This window comes from Eubalaena glacialis, chromosome 3 (assembly GCF_028564815.1).
Source record: "Eubalaena glacialis isolate mEubGla1 chromosome 3, mEubGla1.1.hap2.+ XY, whole genome shotgun sequence".
In the NCBI taxonomy this organism is placed as follows: domain Eukaryota; kingdom Metazoa; phylum Chordata; class Mammalia; order Artiodactyla; family Balaenidae; genus Eubalaena; species Eubalaena glacialis.
The window spans coordinates 182,107,685-182,131,378 of NC_083718.1; the positions used below are offsets into that span (position 1 = coordinate 182,107,685).

At 53.4% G+C, this 23,694-nt stretch overlaps 1 protein-coding gene across 1 annotated transcript; it reads right to left on the bottom strand.

Annotated features, from left to right (window-relative positions):
• Window positions 1-1,727: 1,727 nt before the first annotated feature.
• On the bottom strand, window positions 1,728-23,694 carry PADI6 (peptidyl arginine deiminase 6). The gene is made up of 16 exons (XM_061187060.1): window positions 23,603-23,694; window positions 22,701-22,884; window positions 20,920-20,992; window positions 18,191-18,255; window positions 17,589-17,700; window positions 16,649-16,774; window positions 12,989-13,167; window positions 12,632-12,735; window positions 8,550-8,661; window positions 6,997-7,104; window positions 6,640-6,794; window positions 5,770-5,926; window positions 5,542-5,665; window positions 4,378-4,448; window positions 3,105-3,266; window positions 1,728-1,961 (listed from the first exon to the last, which is right to left on the bottom strand). Exons 1-16 carry the CDS (start codon window positions 23,692-23,694, stop codon window positions 1,728-1,730), a joined length of 2,058 nt encoding a protein of 685 aa, XP_061043043.1.

The window sequence follows — 23,694 nt, forward strand, 5'->3', positions numbered from 1 at the left end:
CCACGGGGCTGGGGTGCGCGGATCCTTCGGGCTCCAGACGTGTCTTCCAGCTCAGGAAGGAGACTGGACGAGGAGGCTTAACGTGAAGGGGAGAGTCCAAGGAGAGGTTGTGATTTGGTCGAAGGTGCCTGGTTTAGTGCTGTAATTGTCTTTTTTTATATATATATTTCTTGGAGTAAACATTTTAAATAAACGACATCATTGTTTACTCTGTTTTGGCTTCTGCACTTCTTTTTCAGCGGAACAAACGTAAGAACACGCAACGGCTTCTTACATGAGCCCGGCCCGGGCTCCCACTCTGGGCCCCAGGGGAGCGGGTCGTTTTAGCTTCTAGGCTTGACCCCTGCTGGGGTTGGCAGGTGAGTGGAGCTCCCAGCTCTGTTCCTGGAAATGTGTGACCCTCAGGGAGGCTTCAGCACCCCATTGGCCCAACTCAAAACATGGAGTTTTTCATATTCATCGCACTGGGGCTTTGAGAGGATGAGGCGCGGCAAGCGCCTGAAGAGGGCTATAAAACGTGCGCTCTTCCCCACCCTCCTCCACCCACTCCTCATAAGGGAGCCCTGTTGTCACTTCAGCACTGGTCACAAATGTGCCCCTTTCAGGCCGTGCTGACCCCTCACTGGCAGTGTGGCGAGCTGTCCACCGGGGGGCGCCAAGCAGCCAGTCATGGGTTCAGAGGCCCCAGGCCTTCTCTGTTCTACCCAAGTTGACAGCCTTTGCTCCAGGCCACCAGCCACCAGCATGCCAACACCGGTCCTGTTTGTGGAGCCTCTGGGATGCCGGCTGCTTTATGTCATCAGATCAGCCCCTCCCATAGGCACTGCCCCATTCCAGGTTGGAACGGGGCAGTGCCTATGGACCTGGACTGCTTGGAGCTTCCCATCGGCAGGAGGAGGGGCAGGGTGGGAGCAGCTGTGGTTAAACCTCAGGATCATTTGACTTACTTAATAGCATTTTTGTGCCATCAACATGGGGGTGGGCAGAGATATGGCAATAGGCAGCTTTGGGTCCTAGAGTGGGTGTTTGTTTCCTCTCGCCTGGACACTTTGGGCTTAACAAGGGTCCATGCAGGCCTGCCGGTCGCAGCTTGCCCTTCAGAGTCTTAATACCTGCTGACGCCCGCTGTCCCCAAGGCACGGGGGTCACTCTTCTTCGGGCCTGGCCTCCTGCAGCTCCTACCAGGCCAAGGGGGAGTCCTCTCCCTTCCCCAAGCCTAGAGTCTGTCACATTCAGCTCAGGCATCTACATCCAGCTCATCAGATGCTTGAACTGGAGAAGAATTTGCGTGATCCAAGCCCAACCACTTCACTTCCCACTACACGCAAAGACCTTAAAGACGAGGGACAGCAACTCCATGGTAGCCTGGTCCCCTGCCCCTCCCAGTGGGACAGCCTGACCACAGGTGTCCCAGCTGCTCCGCTTTCCATCCTTAGCCATTACCCCCTGCCCCGAAATGAGGCGGCCACGGCCAAAATGCAGTGAGAACGATTAGAGCTTTAATGGACATTCAGTAACTTCTCAGTGAGCATTTTCCATCTTTTTCCAAGGGGCTCGAGCCGCCAGTATTGCCACCCCACTGAATGCTGAGGGACGGGGGTGAACAGGGTGAGTAAGGGGTGTAGTACCCTGACTCCAGGCCCCTGAGCAGGGCAAGGGTCAGACACTGTCGAGTAGTGATAGTGGGCCATTCATGCTGGGGCAGGGCTGGCAGCGCTAAGTTGGGTCTAGGGCACCATCCTCCACCATTTGAAGGCAAAGGGCACCCGGCGGATGTTGGCACAGGAGCAGAAGTCTCCGATTTCAGTCAGGTAGCAGTCAAAGTCGTTAATGAAGGCGCACTGGCATCCCAGGGGCTCTAGCAACTGGCGGATCTTTTCCTCCAGGCAGCAGGTACCATTGATCTGGGGCCCAAAAGGCTTGGGTATGCCCAGGTTCTGGCCCATCACGATCATCTGCAGCTGTCAGAGAGGCAGTTAGGATGAACGGGTCAGAGCCGTGGAAGAAAGGCCCCTGTCCCTCCTCTAAGGAAGGAAGACCACTGGGTTCATTGCAAGGGAAAACCCAGCTGCCTCTGTGGTTGGGCTAGACCAGGAAAGACAAGCACAGGGTACCCCTTCTCCAAGCCTGTGCTCAGACAGACATCGCTAATCCATCCGAGCAAACTCCACCCCGCTCTGCTTAACCCTGCAATGACCCCTGATATATCTCTCAATAGCAAAACCAAAATCTTGCCCAGCTGAGGTCTGCCAACTTCCCTGGTTCCGTCCTCTACTGCATTTCTCTTGTCCTGGCCTTTTAGTCTTGTTTGTGCCATAATCTTGCCTACCTCTACTGGAATGCTCTCTACCCCCGGCTTTGCCATTGGACTTCTGTCCATTTTTCACGTCTTCATTCTAGCATCTCTTCCTCAAAAGCAGCTTCTCCCACCATTACCCATACCTCCCTACTCCCAGGGCCTATGAAGCCTCCTACTGCATGCCCAGAGTGCCTCACTGGTCTTGTAAAAAGAACCATGTGCGATTGAATGCAGGGCCTGTGTCCCTGGGGCTCAGAGAAGAGGCCTGCAAGTGTTTAAGGAATTGATGAGCCCAAGCGTCTCAATTCATTCTAAGCACCTACGTGATGGGTCACAGTGGTGAGAGAAAGGTCAGATGTAGGCCACGGTTGGAAGGCTTGGCCTAGCAGGGGTCTCTCGTATACCCTAAATTCCCAATTCCCGTTCTAAATAGGAGGATGCTGCCCGGATACACGGACAGGAAGACCTCATCAGGGAGCTTGCCCATGGTCTCATGGCCAGCAGACGGCTCTACCCCCTCAACTCTGGTGGAGCCCAGCATCCCCGTCTGTGAGGTGGGCCCTTGAAGTCGGTCCCTGTTCGGCAAGTCGTCCAGCCTGGGCCCCTGCTCACCTGCTCCCTGGAGGGGTCTTCCCTAACTGGGGGAGAGAAGGGCTTTCACCTCCCTTCCTCTCAGGCGCCACTGTCTGCTGGGCCCCGCCTCCGTAGTCTAGCACCGTGTCCGTCAAGAGACCGGCCAGAGTCGGCCAGAGACTACCCCCAGCCCCAGCCCCGGGACACCAAGCCCGCACCCTGCGCCCCTCACCAGGTCAGGGAAGTAGGGCCTCGCGTAGAGTTTCTCGGTCTGCTCGCTGGAGGGGATGTTGGCGATACGCTCCAGGCAGAAGAGCTGTGGGATGTCGATGATGTCCTGCTCCTCCAGGCCCAGCTCCCTTTTCAGGATGCTGCGGTTCAGGTCGATGCACTTCTGCGGGGTGGGAAAGGGCCGGGAGGGCAGCGAGTTTGTCTGGTACGGGGTACCAGCCCGAAGCAGCTGCATCTCCTCGGCACTGACTGCAGGCGAGGAGCCATGCAGGGCGGGGGGCCGGCCCTCTGAAGTCGGGCTCAGAGCAAAGGCCTGGTCTCGAGAGGCTGGGATCCCTCAGCTCATCAGCGCCAGGGCAGCTCCTAGTCCTAATTGTACAGTAGCATGGGGCCCCTGGCCCTCAGTCCTGGCCAGAGTGGGGGACCTGGGCAAGGGCAAGAATAGGTCCTCAAACCCAGGCACTTGCTCCCATCCTTAGGAAGGGACACCATCAGTGGACCCCCGGGGCACTTCCCTGCCCAGACCAGCTAATACCCGACACCTGAGCATCTCCTAGGTCTTGACATAGGGCTCATGACCTCACACCCAGGGTACGTGTCACCAGGGCTCAGAGATGCTGTTTGGACCCCCACCTGGCTGCTGCCCACCCTGCCGTGCCCGGAGGCCTCCCCTGTTTCAGCAAAGGTCAGGGCACAGAGCATGCCTTGGCCGGGAGCCGTAAGGACTCAGCGGACCAAGCGATTTTGTGCTGACGGGTGACCTTGGGCCTGTCATTGTCCTTTCTCCAGGCCGTGGCTTCCCCTCTAGAAGTTGTTTAATTTCTGGAAAATCTGCTTCTCACAGCCTGTGATTCACATTTTAAGGGACCTGAGGTGCTGGGTGATTCTGACCCTGAGCTGAAGGGCCGCTTCATCCAGAAGTGTTGAGAAGGCCCTGGTGTGTTCTCTGGTGCTCAGAGCTTCCTAGAGAAGTCAGGGTCGGGGCGGTCCTCTGTCGGGAGGTTGAGCTACAGCACTGTCTTCGGGTCCAACACTAGATGACTTGGGGTTCAAACCTGGTTCCCCAGTTCATCGGCTCAGGCTGGAGGCTTTCTTCTGAGCCTTGCTATCCTCATAGACAAGGTGGGTTTACTTCATAGGGTTATTTTGAGGATTAGAGTAAGGTATCGTGTGTGATGTTTGGTCACAGTTATCGCTCAGTTAGGGACCCGTTGCCAAGGTGGTCACTGCCTCCCACTGCCTTTTGGAGAAGGTCCCCAGTCCTTGGCCCCTACCTCCGCATAGTCGTTCTGCTTCCTCATGTCTTCATCAGCCAGAAGTTGATTGATGGTATTGGCCTCCCTCCCTGTAGGAAGGAGGAGAGGGCGGGCAGGCCTGTGGGCCAGGGGGCGGGCCACGTGGTCCAGGGCTGGGCAGACTCCAGTCCTGGGCACAGCTGACTGGGTATATTCTCTGGCCAGTGACGATGGTGGGTGGCCTGACTGGCCTCCAGGGACCCATTCTAGGTCAAACGTCACATGTGGGGACTCAGCAGGGTCCGTGAAAGCCCAGGGAGGACTTACACCGCCACAACCGGCCACTCGGTCCCGGGTCGGAGGGGAGGAGCCTGGGATCGGGTCTGAGGCAGGCAGCCTGGACCAGGTGAGCAAGTGCCATCGGCCCCCGCTCACCTGGGCACCTCCATGCCTTCTGTGTACAGCCTGGCTACCTACCACTTATGATCTTGCCCGGGTTATTTAACTTTGTCTTCAGTTGCTCCACTTGGCCATCAGCTGAGATAACACAAGGTCTTTGGTGTGTGACAGGTGGCTCATACTCAAGGTCGCCTTCCATAAGCCCTCCGAGAACCATGAGATCCTGGGCCCCACCTCAAAATTTGATCTGAAATTCTGCATTTCTCACAAGCTCCCAGGTGATCCTGAAGCTGCTGGTCCTCAGGCCACACTTCGAGAACTTCACCACCACCCCCACTCCCTTTCTAGGTTTCCAGAAGGTTTAGAACAGAACTGCTGTGGCATCAGGCCCCACAGTCTCTGCTTATCCACTTGTGTCTTCCTGCAGGGTGACCAGGAGACCCTGAAGTCCCAACACCCACGTACTTAACCCAACCTTCCCCGAAGAGATCCAGACACCAGTGCTGGTAGCATCTGGCTTGTCCGCCACCACATGGAGCCATCCATGTGTTAAGTTCCCCCTTTGCATATATTCTAGCAGCCTCTCAGCCATCCCAGAATTTCTGGCTGATCTGCCTGTCCTGTCCTAGTACCACCAGAATTACCCTGAAAGAGAACAAGATGTTCTAATATGGTACATTTCATGCTTTTATGCTTCCCTAGGATCCTTTTCTATCAGGAGGCACCAAGTAGAAATTGTTCTCTAGAAAGGACATCTGGGACCGAGGAGCTGCCCTCTATTGCGGGGGGGGGGGGTCCCCTTACCATTAGAAAGGAGCTGATCTTTTCTAATCCCTTCAAACAGACGTGCGTCTCCATAGCCCTCCTTCTGTTTCTCCTTGAACAGTTTGTAGCAGGAGCTGGGGCTGGCCAGGAGCAGCCGGAAGTCCTGGGAATCAAAGAACTAGGGTCAGATTCTAGCTTCCCTTCCAGAAGCTTCCAGAAGTCTCTGAAAGAGGGTGGGAGACATCCTCTCCAGCCCCCAACACAGACCTTTTTGTCCTCCACCTTGTACTGTGCAGGGATAAAGCACATGAACTCATAGGCATGGCCGATCATCAGCCAGTCGGAGAAGAGTTCCACTGGGGCCTGGACTTGCTGGGCGTAGAGGAAGTCCCGGAGGGTCTTACTCAGGTTCCGGCAGTCCTTGCTAAAGGGAAGATGGAAAGAACAGCCTGTGAGCCGGCATGGCCCAGGTTGGCTGCCAACTACTCGGTGAGTGCCAGGCTACCTTCAGGTAACTGGCTGCTCTACCCATTGGCTGGTCCATAGGGGGGTGGGGTGGTTATTAAGAATCCCTTACCACTGTATAGCACAGGGAACAACTATATTCAGTATCTTGTGAGAAATCATAATGGAAAAGACTATGAAAAAGAAAATGTATACAAGTATAACTGAGTCACTTTGTACAGCAGAAATTAACACGACATTGTAAGTCAACTATACTTCCATAAAAATTTAAAAAAGAATCCTTTACTCTGGCTCAACTCAGGACTGAGCCAATGGATTCTAGATGAAGACTGAACCCTGGGACACAAGTATTTCCTGGATTTATATGAGCGGCCACCAAGAAATCTAGCCACACATCTTGTGACAGTAACATCATGTTGGGTCAATAGGCCAACCAAATTCAGCATGCTTCAATTTAAACCCTGGAATCACCACTCAATGAGTGGTTTGTCTGCTTTTTCTACCTCTAGTCTCCTACATGAATCAAAGGCTCAGAGGTCCTGACTTGACGGTTTAAGGTCCAGAGCAGATGACCTGCTGAGTCCTCTGGGAATCAGGTGGGTCCAGGTGAACTACAAGAGTCCCTCCCTTTGGTTTTAAGGCATCTGGCCACCACCTGGCCTCTTGCCTCACCTGGGGTAAAAGCTGCTGCCAATGAGGATCCTGCCTAGAGGGTATTCTTTCCCTTGGGCCTTGACAGGTGGGGACACCATCAGGTTCCCAATGGAATCTATGCTGGCCACCGTATGGTCCTGGGTGCGTTGGGTCATGTAGCCAACCCCAGGGCTCTGGAAGGACAGCCAGCAGGGGCAGGGTGTTAGGAGGGACAGGCGTCAAGCCTCAGTCTTACCCCATTCCAGACTCAGTAGATTCCCACACCCCCTTCCCCCAGAGGCCACCTGGGCCCTCTCCCCTGGCACCCATCACTTCCAGCAGGCACCAGGCCTGAGAGGTTGGACCAAGTTCAGATCAGTCAAACCGAGCCCCCACCAGTGAGTATTTCATGGGGAAATCGTCGAGCTTGGGGAGCCGAGGGGTGTCGAGGACCAAGGAAATAGTCTTGTGGGGAGCCTGGGTATAGCAGAAGGCCATCTCATCCTGGAGGACACAGGGAAACAAGTTGTGAGTTTCTCTCGCTCCATCAGCTGCTTTCCCGTGTCCAGTGTTCCAGCCCCAAGTGCTCCCTGTACACGGGCCACCTCCAGAGAGCAGGTACAGGGAGAACCCCCTTCTTCCTGCCACCTCCTGCTCAGCCCTCAAAACCCTGCATAGGCATCCCCCCCTTCTTGGGGATTTTCCCTGGCCTGTCCTTCTGTTCATCAGGTTTAAAACCTGATGAGTCACCTAAGATTCTTCCTCCTCTCGTCTCCTGCACCAAATCCATGAACAAGCCTTGTTGGCCTTATTTCCAAAATATGTTCCAAGTGGACTCCTCTCTGGTACTATTCAGGGGAAGCCACCTGGGGAAGACCACCTCTTCCCCATGTGACTGTCAGGCCCTCCAATCAGCATCTCTTCTATTCCTGCCCCTTCCTAAGGCTGGCTCTCTATTTCTCAGCCAGAGGGTCTTCTTAAAACCTAAGTCAGAACGTTCAACTCCCCTGATTCATACCATTCAATGTCATCTTGCTTGGTTTTGTTTTTGCTGCACCGGCGCGGCTCGTGGGCTTTTAGTTCCCCAATCAGGGATCGAACCTGGGCCCTTGGTGGTGAGAGCACAGAGTCTTAACCACTGGACTGCCAGGGAATTCCCCTCATCTTGCTTGGGATTGGTTTCTTCTCTTCCTTACCTTTGTGTAAAAGGTCCCCGATATATAATTTAGCTCTTACCTACCTCTGACGGTAGTTCACTCTGATCTCCCCACACCAGCTTTTCTGTTCCTCACATGGTGGATCTATCTTCAGTCGCCTGTTTCTGTGCCTGAAGGGCTCCTACTTCTAATCCACCCCCAACCCCAATCTTTGCATGGCCAGCTCCTTGCTTCCCGTGTTTGAAGACGTTCCTGACCACCCAAAGCGCCGAGGTTAATCTAGTAACTCACTAGCTCATATCATTTTCTTGCTTTCATGGTACTTAGAGTTCTATCACGGCAGGATCAGGGGCAGAAGTCGGCCCCTTTCTCCTTCAGCGCTACTACTTAGACAGGTCCTCGTCATTTGTGACTACAGACCAGACCTCAAAAGACTGGGCTCGACACTTCCTGCTCAGCCAGGGTCGAGCTGGACCCTGGGGCAGTGCCCCGGGCCGGCCAGCCTGTAGCTGGAGGCATCAGCCCCTCAGACACCTGGGCCTCAGGGTTAGGTGTTCTGTGGTCTCGAACGCGTACGTTCTGGAATGGGAGGAGGTTGGACCCTAAGCGTTACCCCTTAGTGGCTAGGACTTGGGCAAGTCATTTCATCTCAGCCACCACTGACCTCCTAAGAACAAAGACGCCCCTGCTTAGTCTTAGCTCTGCTGGAAGGCTGAACAGAAGCTGGTGAAGTTTGTTGTATGTGCCGCACATGGTGTCTCCCCCGCCCCTCCCCCACAGGTGGGGGGTTACCTGGAGCCACCTGCCCAGGCGGTTGGGGTCCTCGTAGACAGATGCCACCTGGATGTTACTTCTCTCGCTTAGCTCCATCACTGTGTTCACGAAGCCCTGGACCTGCAGCTCTCTGCCACGGGAGATAAGCCGGCTCTAGGAAGGCCTCCAAGGCTCCCCGACTGGTCATGACCTCTCTGTCCCAGGGGGAGGGGGAACCTCCTTCTGGTCAGGAGAGATGATGCCCCTGCCCGTGAGGTAAGCAGAGCTGCTGTACCCCCACTTCATGGAGCACCAGCTGCTAAGCTCAGGGCGTGCCTTGCCCGGAATCACTTGGTTTAGCTCATGGCAAAGTCAGGTCAAGAATTGCTAGTGTCTCCTTAAAAAACTAAAAATAGAACTACCATATGACCCATGATTATGGGTCATAATTATGATCATAATTCAAAAAGATACATACACCCCAATGTTCATTGCAGCACTATTTACAATAGCCAGGACATGGAAGAAACCTAAGTGTCCATCAACAGAGGAATGGATAAAGAAGATGTGGTACATATATGCAATGGAATATTAACTCAGCCATAAAAAGAATGAAATAATGCCATTTGCAGCAACATGGATGGACCTAGAGATTGTCATACTGAGTGAAGTAAGTCAGACACAGAAAGACAAATATCATGTGATATCGCTTATATGTGGAATCTAAAAAAAAGGGTACAAATGAGCTTATTTACAAAACAGAAGTAGAGTCAACAGTTGTAGAAAACAAACTTATGGTTACCAGGGGGGAAAGGGGAGGAGGGATAAATTGGGATTGACATATACATGCTACTATAAATAAAATAGATAACTAATGAAGACCTACTGTATAGCACAGAGAACTCTACTCAACATTCTGTAATAACCTATATGGGAAACGAATCTAGGAAAGAATGGATATATGTATAACTGAATCACTTTGCTGTACACCTAAAACTAACACAAAATTGTAGATCAACTATACTCCAATAAAAATTTTTTTTTTAATTGCTAGTGTCAGTCTCCGCTCTCGTGTCCTAAGACCCTGCTTGTCCCTACTGTGCAGTCACATTGCACCCCCTGCCCCAGTGATCTAGGAAATGCCCCAGGCTCTCCTGCCTTCATCTACCCAGAGGGCTGACTCTTCTCACCGCAAGGGGGCTGTACTTTTCTCCCGAGAAGCCAAGAAGCCTAGTACCCCCCTTGAGATGGCCAACAAGGTTGTCATATTCATATGGTTGGCAGGGGTGGGTCTTGAGCCCTGTGGTCTTAGTGCCATCATGTACAGCACCAGGCTTACAGGTCCACAGTGTACATCCATTCCTTGTTGGAGAGAAACAGTGATGTTTGGGGCTGACGTTGAGACCACCCATTTTACCAACAGGTCCTCATGAGTTGAATGCCAGCAAGGTCACCATTGGGAAGTGTAAAAAATTTGGATTCTGATCCAGCTCCAAAACTTGAATTGCTATTCCATGCTACTGTTCCAAAGAACCAATTTTTTGATTCTACACAGACAAGACTGCAGGGAACTGGCCAGCCTGACAAGGTCTGAAACAGTCTGAGATGTGTGCTGGGGGAGAAGTGTAGCCCCAGTCTTGTACACCATCTGTGGCAAGACTGGGGCAAGCCATGCCTGAATACCACCCTTATGGGAGAGTCTTAGAAGATCAGAGTCTCAGTAGATGCCTCCTGTGAGTGAACTTCTGTCTTCAGATACAAAAGACAAGAAAGATCTTATACCTGAATATCAGTTGTCAGCAAAATCTCTCGAGCTCTTCCCTTTTACCTTCTCATTCTGAAGCCTGGCGTTCCTCTGTGGACCCTACTCCCTAGCAGCCCTCCCGTGGAAGAGCTATTTTTCTTCTTTCCCTCCACTGAGTCTGGAGGAGGGATGGACGTACTCCTTGCCATGAGGTGCTACAGCCAGGCCACCATGACCTCTTCAGATCCTTGACTTGACAAGGTCTTATTTCTACCCTCCCATCCTAATGGTCTCACCACCTCCAAGATCAACTGTCCAGTTCCAGCACCTCCATCTTCTCTGCTCACTTTGGTCCCTGGGCCAGCAGCTTGATATCACTGTGATGCCTGGACCTCAACTGCTTTTATTCCCATTCCCCCGTGTCTTTGCTTTTCTCCTTATCCAACTTTGAGTATGTGATGCATCATAAAAATTATACCCTTATCCTTCCCCTTGGGCTTATCTGCCTGACAAAACTACAACCCTGGTTAGATTCAGTTCTACATTTCTTCTTCCCTAGAGCTCGTTACCAAAAATAGTTGGAGAAAAACCACAGTGACGGTTCTCTAAGTTGGCAACTTCAACAGGTCCTTAGCACCAGACAGCATCCTACCACTAACAGTTGCTCTAGTCAGTTTGCTCCTAGAAAGTGGGTGAGCTGTCCTACCTATTAAGGCCAATGTGACCTGTTCACTTTTTCCCCACCAAGTTTTCCCCTTCTCTGCTGGATCACATCCATTAGCATTATTCTTTGCTTCCCTTAAGAAACAGCCTTCCCTTTCCCAAATCCCCTTCAGACCATTTCTCTGGAGTTTTGCAGAGTACTCCCCTCCCATTCTTCCTTCGACGCAACTGTGACCCCACCGCACTTTCAAACCCACCACTCAGGATCAAGCTCTGCATGGTGGCCTCCATCTTGCCAAACCCAATGGGCACTTTATTCTCCTCTCGGAATTTCCCATGGTTGGCCCCTTACCTGGTATCACCCTCCCCTAACCTCTGGGTCTCTGCTCTCCTGGTTTTTATTTGCACTTCCTCTTCCTTCTCAGGCTCCTTTGCTAGGTTCTTGTCTGGAGCCAAGGGTTCGATGGCTCTAGAGCTCACTTCTCAGGCATCTTCCCAATATACTTCCCTCCTCCTCTGAGCTCAGCTAGGCCTGTGGCTCTGAATACCCGCAACGTGCCAGGGCCTCCCATCTCCAGCTGCCAGACTTTCCCTTGAGCTCCAGACACTTAGAAACTTAATGGGTGTCTCTAGCTTTATGTCTCCAGAGCCAAAGCACCAATTTACCCCACCCCAGGCAGGGGCACCACCATTCATCTTGTTGCATACCCCAAACCCAGGGAACACTCCTGTTTCTTTGCATCCCATCCCTCAGCTAACTTGGGGGCCGGGAAGCCTACCTTCCAAGCAATCCTGAATCTAACCACTGCGCTCCCACCGCCCCGGCCCGAGCCATGGCTGCATCTGGCCCACGTGATTGCAGTGGCTGAACTGGTTCCTTTTATTTGTACCTCTGGTTTTCCACGTGGCTGGAGTGGTTGTGCAGAACCCTGGATGGTTTCCCACGGGTTTTACCTGCCAGAGTCTTTTCTGCCCTCCTCCAGCCGCATAGCTAGAGATCGTTCCTGGCCTTCCTGCCGTTAGGTGTGGCCTGCGCCTCTTCAGGCCATTGCAACGTGAGCAGAGCAATTCAGGAGCTTTCCAGACTCCAGTAGCGACAAATGGCTGGCTTTGCCCGGACTTTGGCTCTTCCCCTTTCCTAGGGGCCGGGCCTCAGAAGTGCCTGTGCTTAGCCTGCATCATAAAGATGAAGCTGCCGCCCCAGGGGAAAGCATTACCACAGCCTGAAAGGAACCAGGGCCCCTGACTGCCACTGGGGGCATCTAGGTGGGAGAAAGTTGACTTTAAACCACTGTCTGGGGGTCCGTTACAGTCCCAGAGGCTATGCCCTAATACGCTGAGGCCCTGCTCACCTTGCCCTGTCGCCCCTCTCCCTCCTCTTGCCTGCTCCCTCCTGGTTCTGCAGGCTTCACTGCTGTCCCTATAACAATCTCGTCCTTACCCCTCCATCGTTTTACCTGGCTTTATAGCCCTGGATCCTACCTGAAACTATGCTGTTTGTCTGTCTCCCCTTAAGACCAGAAGGGGACCGCCGTGGTCACGGCTCCAGCCCTAGCCTTGTAAGTATCCAAACAAGCATTGGATGGCTGCCTCAGGTGGAAGGATTTCACTTTCCTGGTGAGAAGTCTAATCATCTTTACCCACCCCGCCAACAGACAGGAGAGCATGCCAGTTATAGAAACGACCCGGCCCAGGCAGCCTGAGGGCTTCTTACCTGCACAGGTATACCTCTAGAGGCATCTGGGTGCTGGGGACAAAGACGCAAGGAGCTACCCGGAACACCACGGTGTCTTTGTACACCACGGTCTCTGGAATCGACTGCGATGTAAGACGAGGTCCTGCTGGTGACCTGGTTCCCCGTCCACCTTCTCCCCCTCCCCCCCACCGGGCCTCCAGCTGCTGAGCCCAGCCCACCTCCGGGCCCTTACCTGTCCTCTACAGGGCTCTTACCCGAAGGTGACATGACACCCTAGCTCCACCCACCATGCTCCCATTTTCTGCCCAGCTGTGACAGGTCCCCCTTCCCCCACAGTCCCTGCTCTGAGGGCCGCTTTTCTACCCGGGGACGTACCGGGTCTGGAGACTCTTCCACCAGGGAGGCCGAGTAGGAAATCAAGCCCGAGAAGCTGGCGGATGGGAACTCTAAGGCTTCAACGTATAAGGTTTCCTCCAAGTCATCCTCGACGGGGGCCAAGTTGTAGGTGTGCTGGTCAGGCCCCAGCACCAATTCGAAGGTGCTAGAGCTGTCTTCTAGGAAGGAGAGAAGGATAGGCCGGCTGCTGAAGGAGCCTGGTGCCCATCACCACACCCAATGGCATGTTCCTCAGGTCGGAAGTCAGGCCGGGAGTCCCAGGAGAGCAGGGGCCAAGATGGCTTTTCGGCCCCTAGGTTCCTGGTGTTTAGGGCTTAGTGGACAGCCAGGTGTTTGTTCACAAACGGGGGCCAGTTACTCACTCTTCAAAGACCTGTCGGGAGCTGGGACTCAGATAAAAACACCTGCCTTCAAGAGATGAAGGCTCATGGTGGGTCTACGCTTTGGCCAACTTTGGGGAGATCATAAGTCTTCAAGATGAGAAACTATACAGAGATAGGCTTGGAAGCCTCACCCAAAAAGTCCGACACAAGCTGGGGCCATGGCCTGCTTCACCGGCCTCTTGCTCTGGGTTGCAACACAGTGATCACCCGAGTGGGGCTGTGGCTCGCCTCGCAGATGGGCTCCAGGCGGCTCTGCAGAAGAACCTCGTCACAAGGGCTAGGTGTGCTGGCTGCAGGCTTAGCCTTAGTGTGTGGCAGGGCCAGCTGGACAGCCCCAGCGCTGGGGATGTACCTATGTGGCTTCCTGCTTCAGAGGCTTCCTCGCTTGCCTTGAGCCAGACCTTGAGGGGGCAAGACCAGATGACCACCCCTTGCATCCCCGCAGGGCCCCCGCCCAGGGTTCGCAACAGGCATGCTTGGCGTGCTGCGGGGCTGGATAGTGACTGCCCACCATCCGGTCTCTCTCCAGCTGCTGGGGGCCTTCTCTCGTATCTAGTCGCTTGCTCTTAAGCACAGTTAACGTTTCTTGTGGACTTACTACATGCCGGCAACTGGGGTCGGGGCTCGGACTCATTTGCATCCTCACCATCCTTTGGGGCAGGTGCTGTAACGATCACCCTCATTATACAGAAAAGGAGGCCAGAAGGACCAGCCACAACACAGTTACCTTTACCTAGAAGGCCCTTTCTGTCTTCGCTCAGCTTGGCTTAACCTGAGCTCTCACCACCTCCACTCCCCAAGCCCCTGCTTGGTACTTGGCTGTCTGTCCATCTGCCCTAGGCTTTGAGGGCAAGTAATATCCTTATCCTTCTAGAGCAGGAGCCCCAGGGCACAGAGTAAACACTCCCTTGAACTGTGCTCCTTTTTTCTACCTTCTGTGTACCACTGGGCTTAGAAGTAGGGCAGGTGCCCTTTGCTCTTTGATGGCACTTCTAGACCATCTCTTCATTCCTCAAGAATCCTATCCCTTTGAAGGACATGCTATCAGATAATGCCACCTGTCCCCTTCCTCGCTGTACCTGACTACCACCCTTACCATCCTCCGTGGATTGTTCTAGCACTGGCTTGTCTCCACCACTACGGTGCTGGGTACCATTTACACCATAGACCAGAACATCCAGTCTGCTTCTGCGACCTTACTTCAATGAACTTGAGTTCTGCATCATCTTAGACGCCAATGTCAAGGCTCTTGGCTCGGATACCACCTCCAAAACAGATCTGGCATCTTCTTTCAGTCTTTCCAGCTCATCTACAGTCTCATCCCAGCCCCAAACCTTTCTACACGGCTGATTCCCACCCTCCACCCTCACTCCCCTTTGCATCCTCCTCACGTTCCAAGACCCATTACCTGACCCACTACCCTGCACACGCCGTCAGCTCCCACACCAAGACCTCAACCCTGGCATTCAAGCAGCCGGAGAAAGCCACACTGAAAGATCTTTAAGGATATGATCAAACCTCAGAGGGGGCCTCAGCAGTATTTGGAAACACTATTTTGTGGCCATTAACTCTCCCTCTTCCCATACTCTGAGTACTGTGTATTCATTCCTATAATTTTCTCCTGAGTCTATTTCACCACCTCTGTTGGATGGGTCCCATCTGCACATGGATATGCTGTGTTCTACCATCTTCAGATACTGTTCCCCACCCCCACCCCATGCCAGGCCCCACCCAGTTATTACCGCCACATACTTCCCTTTATGGCAGACTCCTTCCATGATCTATGTTTGCTGTGCCTGCCCATTTTACTCTTTTTTTTGGCTGCACTGGCAACTTGTGGGATCTTAGTTCCCCAGTCAGGGATTGAAGCTGGGCCACCGCAATGAAAGTGCTGAGTCCTAGCCACTGGACCTCCAGGGAACTCCCTACTCTTTTTTATCCCCACTGTTCTTATCAAGGTCACTAATGACCAGCTTTGAAAACCAACTTTCCCACTGACTTGGACATCTTAGTCACTCAACAGCACTGGTCATAGTTGATCACTGCTTTCATTCAAGTGTTTCCCTTTTCTCAAACCTTATGCTCTGGCTTTCAATTTCTCTGGAAATTTCTTAAATTCCTTTGCTCTATCTTTTAGACTATGGCTCTCCAACTTCAGCTCAACTCAGCTTCACCTGGAGGGTATGTTAACACAGTGTGCTGTGTTGCCCTGCCCTAAATTTTTGAATACTTTAAAAGGCAGGTAGGTAGCTTGAAGTATGGCATCTTGGGCGGGTACACACATCCCTGGCCTCCTGAGCAGGCTCCGAGGCCCATCCAGCCCAGCCCACCTCAGAGTTGCCTGGACATAGTGGGCTTCATAGGACCAGAACAGCCCTCATGGCCTGAACCAGGCCTAGAGCCACAGTTTCTAAGGCTCATTTCTAGCCCACATGTCAAAGGACCACATACAACCTGGGCTGCCTTCTCTGCTAGTCCCAGGTCACGTCCAAGTCCAGCTGTGACCTAGGTCTGCAGAAGAGATGGAGCCGCCGACTCGGAGCTGAGGCCCCTGTGCTGGGTAAGGAGGGAGCTGCGGCACGCTCCCCAGTTGCCCAGCTGAAGCTAGACTTGGCTTTTAAAGAAAGTAGCAAAGAGTTAAATCTCAATTTAGAGGCACTGAATACTAAACCCGTTTAGGGAAATCCAAAGACTTGTTTGTTGAAGGGTATTTTGCTGGAGTTGGGCACATCCACTGTCTAAGCCAGCAGCCCTCCACGCTTTCATCTGTAGAATAGGGACATGCCACCTGCCTGCCACACGGTACCTGGGCTGTATGGTACCTGGGCTGGATGTGCTAGCATAGCTGCCACTCTGGCTTCCCAGCCTCTGAATTCTCAAAACCTAATACAGCCAAGTCTCGGTTAAGAAATAGATGGATTCGCCTGGCAGGAATACTCGCGAGAAGACATTAATCTATACAAGGCTATAGCCACTATTTCATCTAATACCCACCTCTCTTCATCCAGCTATGAAAGTCCTGTAGGAGAGGCACGATCATCGCCCCCACTGGGGAAAGTGGCTTGGAGGTACAATGACTCACCCACGTGTACAGACTTACTCCATGGTGAAGGTGGCAGCCAGAGGATCCCAGGGACACAAGTCCGGCTGTAATAGACCCTGACCTGCTGCTCTCGGTCCCCAGCTGGCTTCTGATGGGGACCCTGCCGGGAGCAGGTGTGGCCACACCGGCCCTGGCATGTTGAGAAACACTCACTTTGTGGCCGGTAGACTCTTGCCTTCTCCGACTCTTCCTTGGAGGTATGGAGAACCACCCGGCATTTCTTTAAAATGCAGCTGGGTCCCTGAACTCTCAGTATCATCTGGGACAGACTCTTTGTTTCTGAGCAAAAGACAAGGCAAAGGTTCAGCGGCTTCTGGAGGCCAGCGCTCCAGGCGTGGAGGGAGCAGTAGGGTCGGGGGTGGAGGGGCTTGTATCCTGGAGCACCGAGGACCCTGTGCCTCCCGCTCTGGCCTAGGCCTGCGTCATTGTCTCTGCTACTTGCTGCACATATGGCTACAGGCAACTTGCCACGGCTGGGGCCCACTCTGAGTGAGGGTGGCATCTACCCCATCAGTTGTAAGGGGTAGATGGTCCCCACAAACACCTGGAACAGGGCCTGGCATGGTCAGTTCAGCGTGCGTTCCCCTCCAGCCTTGGTGTGAACCAGGACATCCCATTCTACTGCTGGGACCTGGAATCTACGTCCAGACCACAAGTCAGGACCAGATCCAAGAGGGCTTTTGCTAGGACACCCAGGGTCCTGCCCCAGGCTACAAGAGGGTTTTTAGGAAGGGTCTCGCCTACCCCTTGTGTGTCTTCATTTAGTCTTCTCAACCACCTGGGATGTCCATTGTATCATCCCCATTTTACAGATGGCAAAACAAGACCAGGGAAGTTAACATACTCAAGTTAATGGCCAGGAAGTAACTGTTTGTTATCTGACATCAGAGCCTGTGTTCTTGCCAAGGGGCCCCTTTCTGCCCAGTTACACGCTTCAAGCCATTAAGCCATTGAAAAGAGACTTGATGGGCCCAGAGCAGGGACATCAGCCTGGAATCTGGGTTTGCTGAGGGGTGGAGCCGTGAAGCCCCAGGGGAGGCAGAGCCCAGGGAGGAAAGTGGGTGATGGTCCTTGGTCAGCGGCCAGTTCTCACCCTCTGTAGAGAACACCTTGCTCTTCCTGCCCACGAGCTGGTGCACGTCAGCAGGGCTGCAGTTCACAAGAAGGATGGCACCCCAGCCCTTGGGGCCCCAGACCCAGTTTTTCTGTAAAGGAGACAGGAACGTTGGTTCAGGCAGAAGCCAGGTTAAGTCCTTGGCTTTGCAGATGCTATTCCACCTCAGGGGCAGAGCCAAGCCTTTCTCCAGGGCGACGGGGACCTCTAGATCAGAGTTTGCCCACTCAAGTACCTACAGGGACAGGACAGTAACATCAGGTAAGCGGGCTGAGAGGAAGGCGGAGATCTAGATGTGGGTTACCAGTTTCCTACCTTTGCTCAGTGTCAGGGGAAGAGGGGTCTGGGGCAAACTGGAGGAGACATGCCCCATCTGAAGGGGGCAGCTGACCCTCCGGCCTAGTTGGTTACACCACCAGGCTAAGATGGGAGACTAGTGCCACCAGACACTCTAATATTTTGAAAGAGCATCAGTTCTGATTTGTGTTGTAGCAATTTGACACTATGAAGGCCAAATTGAGTCTGTGGGCCAGATCTGGCTCCTGGGCCCCTGGCCTGCTTCCTGCCCCTGGCAGCCTCACCTTAGCCTGTTTGTCATTTGTCTCGAAGTGCCCACTGCGGTAGACATCCACGTCCAGGGAGAGCTCTGCAACAGGAGGGAAAGGTCTCAGCCACCTAGGCCAGCTGGATGCAGCCTTGGAGCTGTAGGTAAGGCCCCAGGGCTGCCTAAGGCTGGTATCAGGGTCCTCCAGCATTTGGGGCATGCTGCCGGCTTGGAAGAAAGTTCCTCAGAGGCAGACAGTGTCTCGTAAGCAAGCCTGGAGAGGCCCAGGTATTCATGTATCTCCCCCAACCTCCTGGGAGGCCACAAAACAAGTCCACTGTGGTCATGAGGCCATTTGTGCCTCTTGGCTTCTTCCCAGGTGATTCCTACTTGGAAGGCCCTCCTCCCCAGCCTTTGGGAAAGCTCTTGGCCCTCTAGGACACAGCCAGGGCTCAATACACGGCAATTCCAAGCCCCTTTAGAGCTTAAGGATCTAGGCTTCTGCCCAAGTATCACCACAGAGGCTCCTCCTGGGTCTTTACATCCCACCTTCCACCCCTCCCCACCCTGCTGACCACTGCATGGCTTTACCCTGGTTGTATTTTTGTTCATAACTCTTGACATTCAGCGTGCTATTTCTCAACTGGAATGTCAGGGCCAAGGGAACAGACCTCGTTTACTGCTGTCCACTCAGCACCTGGCATGGATGCTCAAGGATGCCCGTCACTAACCAGGTACTGTTCTAGGTCCTAGGGATACAGCAGCACACAGGACAGGCCCTATCTTCTTTGATCTTAGGAGGTATGTGTGCGTACTCATGCACACATGCGGCAGTGGCAAGGGGTGAAGAAATAAGTAAAATACATATTATGTCCAATGGTAAAGTGCCGCAGGGAACAAGGGGATGGAGGGGGTGTCTCAGTTTTAGATCAGAGAAGTCTTCTAAGTGTGAACAGAGACCTGCAGGAGGCAAGAAAGTGACCTGTATTAGTATCTGGGGTAAAAGCAATTAGAATAGGAAGTGCATGGTGGGAAGTTCAAGGGTCAGAGAGGCCAGTGTGCCTAGAACAGGATGAACAAAGGAAGGGAAAGAGGCCGTGGGTTAGAGGTAGCGTGAGGCCAGCTCGGGTAGGTTGTGTAGGTAACGGTGATGCCAGCTTTAATCTGAGGGTGGGCAAGCGGTAGGAGGCTTTGATTGGAAGAGATGTTATCTGATAGCCTTTTAGAGAGGTGCCTCTCTGCGGGCCAAATTGAGACTGGACCTGTAGAAGATCAAGGATGGAGCAGGGAACCGCACTGGGGACCTGTCGGTGACCCAGGCAGAGATGACCATGCCTCGGACCAGGCTGAGAGCTTTGGTAGTGGCTGGTGGCTGGATTCGAGCTAGACTTAAGGCAACACCGACAAGATTCATGATCAACACGGGCTAAGAGAAAAGTAAGGGCGACACCAAGGGCTTGGGCCTGACCAGCTGGAAGGATGGAGATTCTAGCACGATGCGGAAGACTACTAGGAAAGAGGGACTTGGGGGTAGAGGGAATCAGTTCAATTTGGTGTGTATTAAGTTTGGTTCAGACTCCACGCTTCCCATGCAGGGGCGCCGGTTTGATCCCTGGTCAGGGAACTGAGATCCCACATGCCAGCAGGGTAGGGCCAAAAAAATAGATAAATAAAATAAAAAGGAGAAATGTTGATCTGAAAATTGCATATCGCTTTCTCTGAAACACTCTCGTAGGGTGAGTAATTTGATCTGGTTTAACATATAGGAAAACTGCCTATCACGCTCAGTATTCAACAAATGTTACCTGTTATTATAAAAAAAAGTTTGAGACATTGGTCAGACACTCAGGAAGCTCTGTTGGTGAGTAGACCCCCAAGTTTATGGGTGATGCTGGGCTAGAGAGTTTTGCGAGTCACCTGTGGGCTGTGTGTAGAGCCACGTGACCGGCTGCCTGAGCCCTGCAGCACTGCACTGACAGGCGGGGTCGGGGGGTGTGGCCAAAGGATCTAGCACAGGGATCTGAGAAGGAAAGGCCAGCTGCAGAGGGGCAAAGCCGAGTACAGGGTCCCTAAATGGCTCAAGAAAGGACCACCAGTGTCGTGAACACTGAGGACAGGTCCAGGAAGAGGAAGAGAATAGACCACTGAACTGAGTGCAGTAGAGGGTGTTCAGGGGCTCGATGAGGGCAGCATTGGTGGTAGGGGTCTGGTCTGAGCAGGTTCAAGGGAAAGTGGGGAAAAACTAAGGATGCAGAGAGGTGGGGGAGTGGAGTTTGAAGATAACATAGAATCAGGTCTAAGAACAGACATTATAGCTGGTTCCTTAAGAGAATAGGCATAATAACTTGTTCCTATTAAAGGAATGGATATAGTTTGTTCTGGAACAATCTAAAGAGGAGGGCAGGAGGGGTAGTGGCTTCCTACATCAGTAAGAACTGCTGAAGGAATGTTATTGAATGAGAGGGGAAAGAGTTTGGTATGGTTAGGATTAACTTGGGACCAGACACGTCATCCATTGCAACAGAGGAAGCGGAATGTAGGACCCTGACACAGGTAGGTGGATGACGTGAACACGTGGGGTCCCGATGGCCTCTGTTCTGGTCAGAGAATGAGGTCAGCAGTGAGCTTTGAGGGACCACGGGAACGGGTACTGTGTGAATCCATCTGTGACCCAGGGGAGACATCTCGTTACAGGGAGAGCCCCCTTCAGCTCCTCTCGCCTCTGCAAAGCCCACCCCTCCTCTCCAGGGCTGGGAGGACACTCACCAATGCTCGTGAGGTAGAGCACAGCTGTGGCCATAGGGACATCCTCACTGTGCTCGTAGTAGGAGACCGAAACCTGTGGAGACAGCACCCAGCACCCATGGGAGCATTAGAGGGCGGGGGGCCAGAGCAGGACCCTGAGCCATGTACCTGAGTCTGGCCGTTTGACCTTGGTCTTGAGTTACAGTTTCTGAGTTTCCGGTGCCTTGCTGTGAACAGAGTCATCATAACTGTAATAACCCCCGTGTATAACATGCTGTGACCCTCCAGGCCCTTCCACACCGAGGCCTCACAACAACCCATCCAGGTGGGCTCTACCCACAAGGGCAGAGAGATCGAGGGACTAAATCATTCAGCCAGAAAAAGGGGTGGCATAGAATTTACAATCTTGGCTGTCCAGCTCTAGAGGTCAAGCTTTAAGTTACACTAACATCCTCCCCACTCTACCTGCCCCTCCTGGGACCCCACCTGTTGCCCCATGAGATGGGTCATGAGGATGTGGGGCCTCCAATGGGTTAAGCTGCCCAAAAGGAAGCAGGACACTGGGGCGGGTTAGTCTTTCCTGTGTCCCACACCAACCTCTGCTTCCAGAGGAGTCTTCAGACAAAGACCTGCCTTTCAGCCACTGGCCTTGACCGCAGGCCATCACGAACCACGGAACTAGCCATTAGCTGGGGCCAGGAGTAAGCATCTCACTCCTGATGGTGCTGGAGGCTGAGCCCTGGGCAGAGAACATGTCTCAGATCCTCTAGGCTCAGCTGGGCCACATCACAGCCTCAACCCTTACCTGTGAGATGCTCAGTCTTGCCTAAGTGTACTACCTGCCTGTTAGGGGGTTGCCTGCCCTGCGCACAGAGTGTAGGGGGGGGTGTACTGCCCTCAGTCAGCCCCGCTTAGTCCTCTGCTAACTACCCTCCAGAAAGTTCTGCCAACACGAGTCCCCTGGTCCCGAATGTGCTTCCTCAGCTCTTCTCACCCTCAGCTTCACATTGGAGTCACCTGGGAGCTGTGAAGCCCCAGAGGTTGATTTGATTGGCAGGGGGTGTGGCCTGGGCATCAAGTGGTTCTAATCACTCAGAACCACCACTAACCCTTCGGACTCTGATAAGCCTGTTCTACGAGGTGGAAGGGCACCTCTCCCTCACAGGGGCTCCGTTAGGGTGACAGCCTGCCCAGGGGAAAGGGCACGGACTTGGGCTCAGATCCTGGATCTGCCCCACGGTGGTTACGCTATTTAGGTTTACAGGGGTCTCTCTAGCTCTGTTTCCTCATTATGTAAAAGGAGGTAATGCCAGCCTCTGGAAATTCAACTCATGATACCTAGTACTCAGCGTTGAACTCAGCGTAGCTCTTAAGGTTCATTAAGAGGCTCCACATCTGGGAGATCAGTCTTAGCCAAAAAGCCCATTTGAGTTCTGCTGCTGAAACCTTTTAAGCCAGACTTCAAAAGCAGCTAATTTGGAAGCTGGTGTCCTGGTCAGAAGCACACACGGAGGAGACAGACATGCTTGAGCTTGAATCCCTGTTCAGCTGATTACTGGCTTGGGCAGAGCACTTCCCTCACTCAGTGCCTCAGTCTCGTCGTCTGTAAAATGGGGTCACGGAGTGCCCACCTCACAGGTTTGTTGCAAGCACTGAGTAAGGTCAGATGTGCAAAACATTTGGCACTGAATTTCTCATAGACTCAGAGCTCAGGAAACATCAGCTGTTAGAAGGGAGACCCCAGGGGTTGTGTTAGCTCCATCTCCTGGGGGAGTCCCCCTCACCTTCCCCCCAAGACCTACCTTGCCCTTGTCGTTGGCAGAGCTGGGGGATGCCATCCCCACCAGCACGTTCGTGGGATGTGACAGGGGCCACCTGTTCATGGCAGCCTCCTCCCCGATCTTTACTGGGTCTGTGCCGTAGATTTGGACCACGACTCCTGGAGAGCTATCTACGGTGAAGGACTTGCACTGCTGCGGAGCACACCTAGGTAGCCCGGCAAGGAGATAGAAGCTGGGGCACAAGAGCCTCACCTTCTTGGCCTAGAGTGCAGCTGGCATGGACGGGGATGGCCCCCCAGCCTCTCAGGTGCTGAGACACCCTAACTTATGGTCAGGGAAGTTTTGGAGTCCTAACACAACTTCAGCCTTACTCTTACCATGCCCTGCTCCAAGGACCCCCATGTCCTCCCTCCGACAAGCTCCAGCCCAGACCCCATCCTCCCACCGACACTCTAGAAGTTACCAAGCTATTGATACATCTTATTTATAAACTCCTGACTTCCAAGGAGGGGAGAGCTACTTGTCTCAGCCACAAGGGATCCCTATAGGGCAAAAACATTGGGAGGTCTGTGCCGCGACCTGGGGAAGACATGGCCTTGTGAGTCACCTCCCCACCGAGGCTCCAGCTCACAGGAGCCTCCCTCACTCAATCCTCACGGCTGCCTTGGGAGCCAACCTCACCCCCATTTCACATGTAAGGGGACCAAGAAGGGGCAAGGCTCTTGCTTCTAAGGCCCCACAGCCCATGAGGGGCAGAAGCAGGACAGGGAGGCCCTTAAAGACCCAAACTAGGCCCCCTGAGATGAGGCAGGACAACAGGGTAATATACGGAGAATGGAGGTAACCCCCAACTCCCGCGTAATCCAAGGGCAGCCTCAGGAGGGGAACGAGGCACCAGCCCGGCCCCGCCCCCAGCTCCTCACCCATTGACATCTAAGTAGATTTCCATGTCCTGCACACAAATGGCATGGGCAGGGCTGTCCAAGGACAGATGGACAATGCTCTGGAAGGACAT

Bases quoted from the DNA above. Each gene is read 5' to 3' on its own strand.
- PADI6 (XM_061187060.1), bottom strand. From the start codon at position 23,694: ATGTCCTTCCAGAGCATTGTCCATCTGTCCTTGGACAGCCCTGCCCAT. The intron at 18,256-20,919 runs GTGAGTGTCCTC...CTCCTGTTGCAG, and splicing joins GCTCTACCTCACGAGCATTG to AGCTCTCCCTGGACGTGGAT. The intron at 13,168-16,648 runs GTGAGTGTTTCT...TCTCCTTCCTAG, and splicing joins AAGAGTCTACCGGCCACAAA to AAGACAGCTCTAGCACCTTC.